Here is a 9,484-nt window from a genome sequence, read left to right as displayed (position 1 = left end):
CTTGCCTGACTTACTTCTTTGTCGTTGTCGTTTTGACCTTATGGTGTGGGCAATCCCCATCGTGAGTACGTGTTCTTCACGTGGGCTCAGAATCAGCAGCAGCTGCGGCGGGTGCCGTCACGAGCGGACCGACAGAGCAAGAGTAGCTGGGCGTTTGCAGGCTTGTCTCGCTCTTGCTGGCAGTCAGGGACAGCGTTCACACGCAGGGCGACGTTCAGGCGTGCCGGAGACAGGGTTGAGTTCAAGAGCGGAGCGATGGCCGACACTGGGGCGAGCACTTCCTACAGCGGCAGCAGCAGCTCGAGCTCCTCGGGTTCGGAGCGGAACGCCTTAGGCGGTTCGAGGCTCACCACGGGTCCGACGGGACGACCGGGCTTCCAGCGCCTCGAGTTGCACGAACTCCTTCAGGTGCGCCAGATGCAGGCGGCGGCGCGGCGGGCGGAAGATGCAGCCGCCCGCGGCGATGGCGCAGACACCGCGCTCGATTCTTCAGCGACGCCTGCCATCGCGTTGCCGGATCTGGCTCCGGCAGCACAGGTGAGCAGTGGGAAACAGACGATAGCTGGCGCACGCGCAGATGTGCTGTCGCTGCGCAGAGGGGCGCGAACTTGAATGTACCACAGCGTGTCAGGTCGAGTAGGCTTAGCAGTAGCAGGCGGGTTGACTCGTCTCGGGTCGTGCAGGCGAATACGTTTACGTAACGCCAATAAAGTCGAAGCAAGTCGCCTTGTCGAAACGAGATCCGGTGCTCGGGTTCACGCGACCGCTATAGCAGGTCAGTCCCAGGTATACAGCGTCGGAATGGGCCGTCAGCCGGACTGGGAAGGGTGCACGGGGTGAATTGCTCTACCCGATCGGAAAGAAGTGTGTAAGCGCGGTCGTGGCGCTCTCAGTCAATCCGACTTCTTACTCTGCCCGCTAGCGATGTGCATGTAATTCTAGTCGTGTGGAAATGCCCAGCCACAAGAGTTGGACAAGAACCGGTATTTCTGCTAACGCTATAGCGGTAACAGAAGCCAAGGACCACACGTGAGAGAAGCGTTCCCAGAGTCCTTATAAGGACTGTGGGAGCACTTTTCTCACGTGTGGTCCTTGTTTTCTCGTATACTATCTGTAGGCTAACTTGCGGAAACCCGACAGGTGCTGAACAGGCGAGCTCAAGCCGACTCTCCATCTGCCGTACGTGCTTACACAAACCCGATTCTCGCGAGTCTGACAGCAACATTGTTCCTTGCACAGGATGACTGGGAGAGGGGAAGATACCATCCTACGTGGGTGTTAATGTGTAGAAAGAGCATCTGACGTTGCACCCAAATGCCCCCAACTCCCAAACCGTCAGTCCTATGGCATACATGTTTAGATGCATATTCCCATGTGCCTCAATAGGCTCGAGTCGAACTGCTGCAGGCGGTCCGTTTCAACGCACCCCAACATTCATTCTCGTTATCCTGCTCAAGCGTTACATGGACTGGGTGGCGGGATTATGGTTCGACAGCCAACATCCTTAACGCAAGCGAACCTTGTCCCAAAATCGGGCTGGCCGACCTATTGTAGGTGTCAACGGAAATCAAGGGGAGTCGGCTGACGCGCCGTCACACATCGGCTTCGTGTATCCATCCCAGTCTTGCCCACACATCGTACTCTTGATTTACAAATTATACGCTATACGTGAAACTGAAGAGAGGGTCGAAACTAGTTAGGATCACCCAGACAAGGTGGCCAACGTTTCTTGATAGGTGGGTGTATACAAGGCATATTGAAACCACATCAAAACATCAGTCAGAGAATATAGATACATAAGTTTCAGTCGTGCTTACTCAGCGTGCTTTATCTCGTTTCGGCCACACTAGTTCCACTTTGGCTATGCATGAGAGGGCGTTTCTCAAGACCTTACGAACTCGCTGAGGACTCACACGCTGCGGTTGTGAGCAGCAACTTCAAACGAGAGTCGCACTTCTGGGCATTAGGTCAATGACATAATCCAAGCAGTGTAAGAAACGCAGGTTGAGTTAGCAGGAGGGAAGCAGGCTGGGTGATTACGCCTTTCGCAGAAGCATGCACTCTTTGACAACACGCGGCATGACGGGAAATCTCTTGCGTAGAGACAGGTTTGTAAGAGCGGTTCGCGGCGCATTACACCGAAAAGATTTAATTATAAAAAAAGGCAAAGTTGTACTTTTTCTCCAGTCTGGGTTGTCCTAATATTGCAAAGTTTAAACTACGCTTCCATATGGCTATACGCTCTGATTCATGTCATTGAGAAGTTTATGTGTCCGTAGACGCAATTCGCATCCGTAACACAGTGATCCTGTTATGGGCCTGTAGCACATACAGGGACACTATCGTACAATAGGGTTAGTGAGTATGTTGTTAAACAGGTTCGAACTACTCTCGCGTCGCCGCGTGCCAACGACGAGCTTAAGGCCATATTTGTGACTACAGCATGGGTTTTCTCAACGCCTTTACAGCCTTTCCGGAAAACACTTATCTCAACGCGTTTGTGCTGAAGCTGGTGTTTTCACTTGAGCTTGGGAACCTGAAACACAAGTGTAGCCAGAACCATAATCAGGCTGCAGGTGTGTTTACCCTACTGTAGCAACCTGTTTGTATTTCTTAGGACGGTACGTGTTCTTATAGCGACAGACAGCATTTCGGCACACTATTAGGAATTGAAACTCAAAGCTAGATGAATATGGTCAAAGCAATAATCTAGACGCTTTATGAGAGGTTCACGGCTGCAATCAACAAGGTACAAGCTTTTCACTTCGCATTTCCCACCCGCAGGAACACGCCGGGCCTAATGTAGTCGTCATTCGAGCAAACTGGCGCATGAACCCCAGGCACATCGTCATCATGGAGACGATGGCCTTCATTCTTTCCATCGCATTTCTCCTCTACCTGGGATCGATGCTGTGGATTCGCGTCAAGGACCAGGGTCTTCTCCGCGCAAGCTCCCGGACGTCGCACGCAGAACACGCGGATCTACCACTTTTTTCTGGCTGCCATGAAACGGCATGCCACAAGTACATGGCCGCTATAGAGCTTTCGATTAATCGATCTCAAGACCCGTGCCGAAATTTCTATCGCTTCGTCTGCGACGGGTGGAAACGCCAACACCACCTGCTGTCCGTCGTGGAGGCCGCGGAGGATGCGATGTACGGCCACGCTCTAAACGCCATCGAGTGGAGCACCGAAGACGGCGGCAGCCAGTATTTCGCAGCGCCGTCGCCGTTGAGCGTCGAGAAGAAGGTAGCCGGCCTTGCCAAGTCGTGCATGGAGCTTTCGCAGAGCAGCTTGCCCGACCTCAAAAAGTTCATGGCCGCGCGCCATCTGCCGTGGCCTAAGGCGTCTCGTTGGGATCTCTTAGAGATTCTGCTCGATCTGTCTGGCAACTGGAACGTGCATCTGTGGTTCCACGTGAGCTTCGAACTGGCTCCTCTTCGCGGCGGGACCGGGGAGCCCGTGCTAAAGGTTGGCCACAGCGCTGCCTTTCATGCCTGGATTGCCACCACGCGGGCGTTCGCCGGTCAGCCAGCGAAGACGGCAGCGTCGCGCCGGTACCGACGGTACCTGCGAGCCATGTTACGGCTATTCGATGCTTCCGAAGCGGTCGAAGACGAGGTCATCGCCAAAATAGAGGCAATGGACCGGCTCACACTACAGGTGCTGGGCCCCGCGATGGCCGAGCCGGACTCGAGAATTCTGCGCATGTCGATCCGCAACCTCACACACGCGGCGACTCCGGGCATTGCTGCTGGACGGCTGCTGCTCCTGTTGAACGAGTACTTCATCTGGGCACGCCGCTTTTCGGCTCGGGACATCGTGCAAGTGGAAAACGCCGGCCTGCTTCGGTCCGTCGTCTACCTACTGGGACTCGACTCCGATACGCGAGAGGCGCTCACGCTAAGCCTAGGCCTTCGCGTTGCCCACGAGTTGGGCTGGATGGCGAGCCGAGAGGTCGCGGATGCCACGCTGGAGCTTGCTGGCTTGCCTCCGTCGGCGCATCGGCGACGCTGCCTGATTCAGGTCGAAAGCGCCGTGGGCATCGGATGGCTCAGTTTGTTCCCGAAGCACCGAGGCGCCGAGGCTGTCGTTCGGGACGTGCGGGACGTTCTCGATGACGCGGTGGCGCGCCACAAGAAAGCCTTGCTCCAGCTATGGGCCCCGGGCGCCATTGTGCCGTGGAACAACGAGAGCTTCCTGGCAAGCGTGCTGCCAGAACCGTCGCGCGGAGCTCGCTTCTTCGTCGACTGGTTGAACCTGATGAACGGCCGCTGGCGCCTCCTGGAGCGAGACCTAATGAACGTTCTCAAGCCGGGTTCCTTTCTTCGCCATCGATGGAGCTTTCACGGAGCGCTGACGGTCGCCGAAAACTACTTTGTGTTCCCGCTGTTCCATCCAGACTTTCCGGCGGCCGTTAACTACGGCGGCCCCGGACGACTTCTCGCTGATGAAGTGCTCAGGGGCCTGTACCACGATCGTCTCGTCAACGTGAGCCCCTTACGCAAGCAAGAGATCCGCAACGAGAACGATCAGCAGACCAGCGACACTTCCACTGCGCCACAGGAGTGGTTGCCAAATTATGTGGACTTAAAGGCTCTCCTGGCCAGCCTGGCTGCCTACAGGCTTGGCATTGCTCGAAACACGAGCAGTGCGCACGCCAAAGAGTCGAGCCTCGCGCAAGACAGGCTCTTTTTCGTGGCTTCTTGCTACGCTCTGTGCTCCAGCGGCAACCACGTGGACGTGCTGTACGGGGATACAAGCCATCGCTGCAATGAGCCCGTCAAGGCGCTGCCCGAGTTTGCGGCAGCGTTTCAGTGCGTGAAAGCACAAGCTCTGCGATAGGCTTCGCATGAGCATTACTTGTCCTCCTTCCTTCACACCCGTGGCTTGCTGGTAATGGTGGTCACGCGTAGCTTATTAAAATTCTTGTCAGGAGTTATGTTTTGAATACCATTACGCTGAACAACAGCAAAAAACATTAATTACAACAAACGATTAGCTGGTAAGGCGGTGCTTTAGTTACATCGCTCGGAACGTCACCATCCGAAGCAAGGTAGTTGGCATTTTGGTGCAGTATTTCTTGCATTGAACAGCATCATCCTGCAAAAAAATGAACAAAGAAAGAAAAAGGGCCGTAGACAAATTTTTTCGCGAGATGCCCATTGGACACAACGAGTTTCCTTACAGAACTTGCGGTTCCAAACGATGCGTTGTGGAATGTAAGGGTAACTGCATCAATGCAGATAAGAATAGCTTGCTATTGGTCAATAGTTTTCTGTGTGATGGCTAGATCTTCAAAGTGATTAGTGAAAATTTTTTTGCGCTATGTAGTTTGGGTCAGGTGCAGTAATAACCGTTCACACACGAAAGCTTTAGAACAGAGTTGGGTAGTAGTAGTAAAACTTTATTAAGACAGCCAGTGGGGGGAAATGGATCCAAGAGCGATGGCTGGCTCCCCTAGTCTTAGGCTTCACTGGCCTTGGCATGCCTTTGGACTTGCTAGAGGACTGTCCTCTGAAACCCCAGGTCCTAACTGGCAAGCTGTACCTCCCGCTGTTCCGCTAATGATTGCTGTTAGTTTCCATTCGGCTGAATGATGTTGATCCGCACCTCTTAAAAGCTACACAATATCGAGCTAGATGACCGTGGTGTGGCGGTAGACCAACCTTATCCGACATTACGTGGACATGTGAAAGAGTTAATTGGGTGACTATTTCTACATAATGCGTGGTACGGGTGGCATGCAGCACTTTATATTTAATGCCGAATTTGTGGTATTAATTTCCTCCTGATTCCTTTAAGGAAACCATTTGCACATGAAGGAAGGAAGGAAGGAAGGAAGGAAGGAAGGAAGGAAGGAAGGAAGGAAGGAAGGAAGGAAGGAAGGAAATCTGCTTTATTCAAGTTGACCAGGCCACGAGAGCTAGATGCCACGATGGGAGGCCACGAGAGCTTGATACCGCTTGTTTGACGTCACGTTTCCATGGCGACGCGTCCTCACTGTACAGTGGGGGACTTAGGCTCGATGCGAGCGGAGAACAAAAAAAAACGCAAATTTACAGCAACTGCTTTATTGTACAAAACGATGAGCAAAACGAGAACAAGGTGAAAGCATGAGCCAACGTTTCGACAAGTGGACTTGTCTTCTTCAAGGCGACATGTGCTTTCTTTGCCACAGTATATACAGGTGGGAGTGGGAAGAATCCCACCTATATATACTGTGGCGATGAAAGCATGTCTCCTTGAAGAAGACAAGTCCCCTTGTCGAAACGTTGGCGACTACTTTAACCTTGTTCTCGTTTTCTCATCGTCTTGAATTTCGTTCTCCCGCCTTCCCCGTGTTTTCCCTTTATTGTACAAAGTATTTTGTTTTGTCGGAATTTCATCATACACTTATAAGACATGACGACCTTAGCCAAAAGGAGACACCTAATTTTTTTTTTTGGTAGAGCTCTTCTTGCTAAATGGCAACAATATATTATTTATGCAATGTGAGCAACAGGTAATCTTCAGTTACGTCGCCTGTCCTATTTGCGCGGTACCTGATTCACATGCTTGAATGAAAAAGTGCGTTGAAAGGAGCGTCGCTGAGTGAGTGGAGTTCTCTTGGTTTATTTTTGTACGAACACTAATCGAATCTTCCCGCAGTACACGATTGCTCGCGACGTGGGAACTAGCGAGAAATTGATAGGGTCCAGGGATGACACAGGACAGGGGTGCTACCTCTTCCCTGTCAGTTTTGTGCTCGTTCCCACCCTCTAAATATTGCATTCTTGTATTGCATTGATCTCGTACACTGTGCGGTTTCAGCTGGTTTCGTGTCATTAGGATTCTATGTGGGGGCTGCAGCATGTGTAAATAAAAATAAATAAGAAGAATATGCACTAACAAGCCCAACAACGCACATTGCGTCAACCCATCGTCTCTCTAGCTTCTAGTTGCCATGCACCAATCGGCCGAAGGATGCCGCATTTCAAGGTTCACGGAAGCGCTGAGGTTTGTTCTTTCCATCGAAGCCTCACTTTGATGAGCACTCTATTTTCGAGTCTACGTAACCTCCTAAGTTGCAGAAAAAATAAATAAGCTTTCCCGGCCACGCGCTCTTTAGGCACATAACACTGAAAGCGCAGGAATGATTCCTGCGGCACAGAATAACTACAGACGGTAACGGTAGCCATCTTGAGCTGTGGTATGACGACACTTCAACGGAACCAATGCTACTTCAACACATTACACTCCGCTTTAAGAACTGAAGACAGTATGGGCATAGCAAACAGACTGTGAACACCGACTGTTTCCACCGTCCTCATGACTTTGGTGAGGAAAAGTGGTCTGTAACTTTTCGCATCCATAAGTTTTGCACATGCGTGGTGCATCAGAACTGCATCAGCAACTGAAATGTAGCTCTCACATACTGTATACCTGCGCTATGGGAATGAATTAAGACGCATGGCTACGCTGGTTTTGAAACGTAGTTTCCTTATGTACATTACATATATTGTGAGGCCACCTGCTTGCCACTTGCAAAAGACCACAAGCATCGGTCGACTGAGTTAGCATACGCATGTAGATATCCCGGCGAAAAGCTATGAACTTCCAGCGAAATGTTGTAGAATATTTCTATTGAGAAATAACCCGTACATCTGGCGTCCAGTCGTAAAGGTCGTCTTAAAAATTCTGTTGTATTTCTGTTTGGGTTTTGTTACAATAAATAGACATTGCCTTCGCATGCAACTGAGTTTAATGCACGATATTTGCAAAGGTGAGTGTGTAATTCTGTACAATAAATGACAACTTGTGGCCTGTGCTAATGTCTGTCATCCCTACGCACATCACGCCATTCGAAAGTGACCAAAGCGGTTACATTCCGGTAACCGTAAATAGTTCCTCCTGGCAGCAACAATGAGTTTTTGCGTGTATATAAGAAAAATAATGATCAATGCCTGACTTCCCTGCTCATCTTTTGCTAGACCCGTTTCTGTTTCCTTACATTTACAGTTTGACTGGGGGTGAGGGGGTGGAAAGACCCTTCTAGACGTGTAGCAGAATTTAATAATCTCGTTGTGAGTAGCGGCAGCGTCCCTGTGGCCGTAGGGACGAGGGGAGTCGGTGCTTCTTGCAGAGGAAGCGCGGTCGGTGAGGTCACGCGCAGCCTCGTGAGCAGACTCACTGAGACTCGGGGGAGCACCCTCGACCGACCCCACGTGAGCGGGAAACCCGTGGATTGAATGCCCTCGCCTGCTATCGTACTGCAGCGCTCACAATCGCACTTCGTGCGAAAGAGCCGTGCGCGCGAAGTGAACGGCCGCGTCCCTACAGGCATCGACTTCGCAATGAGTCAGCATCTTTGCCGGTGGCGCAAAGAAAGGAAGCGCCTTCGTCCCTGATAAGCGACAGGCACTAAGCACGGCTGAGATGCGCTGCAATACGACAAAGTGGCTGTCGTGCCGTACTTGCACCAAGCTATAGCCGTAATATGAAGAAAGTTGGGAATCATCATGGCATTGACGCCGCATTTTCAGCCCCTTTGAAGTCGTGTATAACTTGCGCGCGAAAGTTAAAATTCTACAATGACGTGCCATGACTGCAATAAAAAAACACCCAGAACAGTTTATTTCGTACATGGAATGAGTGGTGTACCGTATTCCTTTTGACTGCGGGAAGGAATATATTGGTCAGACGGGAAGGTGCCTCAGTGATCGCTTACGGGAACATTCGAACAATGTTAATAATTTGGTAAACACTCGTCATCTCGCCGCACAGTGCTTGAGTTGTGGCTGTAAACCCTTGTTTCACAAATCGCAAGTGATAGCCAGAAACACAGATCAAGTGACTGTAGCGAAATCATAGAGGCATTCGAAAGGATTAGAAGCGATAACGCTGTAGGTTGCCCATCTGCTTCGCCTTCAAAAAAGGAAATCTTGTTGCTTTCGCGGTAGCGGCCCATGGTGGATAATTTTGCCGAAAAGAAATCTATGTTGCGATGGTGGCCTTCCTTTCTTCTATGGAATATGTCGGGTAACGATATGCAATAAAGACTCAATTGATAGTAGCGCTGTGTCTTCGTTCCCTTCTGTTGTCCTACGCGCTATCTTGCACTTTGCTTCAAGTGATGCTGTACCAACTAGCCCACCAGTTGTTCTTCGGATGATCTTGTTTAGTTCTTGCAATTTGCCCGGATAACGCCTCTGGCTTTTGGCTCAAGGTCACTTGAAGGTCGACGACAACGGGAGCTAAGATCATTTCATGCTTTAAACGCTAACGGATCCGTCAAACGTACCTGTAAAAAAAAAAGTTGCAGGGAGACGTCTTACGTGCCTTATTTAGCCACAGCCATTGGACAAATAGAGTTTCGGCGCTGAATTACTCCCTCACACGGACGGCAAGCGACATCGTTCACGGCCACGACCGTGTACCGAACAGTGCTTTGCTGGAGGTGGTGAAAAGGTTGACGATGGACAAGGCTCAGCTAGACCACTTA

The 9,484-nt window shown here is 51.0% G+C and overlaps 1 protein-coding gene across 1 annotated transcript; it reads left to right on the top strand.

The window, feature by feature from the left end:
- Positions 1–255: 255 nt before the first annotated feature.
- On the top strand, positions 256–4,845 carry LOC142558430 (endothelin-converting enzyme-like 1). Its single transcript, XM_075670565.1, has 2 exons — positions 256–537; positions 2,785–4,845. The coding sequence occupies exons 1-2, from the start codon at positions 256–258 to the stop codon at positions 4,843–4,845; spliced, it is 2,343 nt and encodes a 780-aa protein (XP_075526680.1).
- The last annotated feature ends 4,639 nt before the right edge of the window (positions 4,846–9,484 follow it).

Source organism: Dermacentor variabilis, chromosome 9, assembly GCF_050947875.1.
Source record: "Dermacentor variabilis isolate Ectoservices chromosome 9, ASM5094787v1, whole genome shotgun sequence".
Lineage (NCBI taxonomy): Eukaryota > Metazoa > Arthropoda > Arachnida > Ixodida > Ixodidae > Dermacentor > Dermacentor variabilis.
Note: the sequence above shows the minus strand (reverse complement) of the source record. Positions and strands in the feature narration are given on the sequence as shown.

Coding starts and splice junctions, on each gene's coding strand:
- LOC142558430 (XM_075670565.1), top strand. CDS start 256: ATGGCCGACACTGGGGCGAGCACTTCCTACAGCGGCAGCAGCAGCTCG. Junction 538..2,784: donor ATCTGGCTCCGGCAGCACAG/GTGAGCAGTGGG, acceptor TCCCACCCGCAG/GAACACGCCGGGCCTAATGT.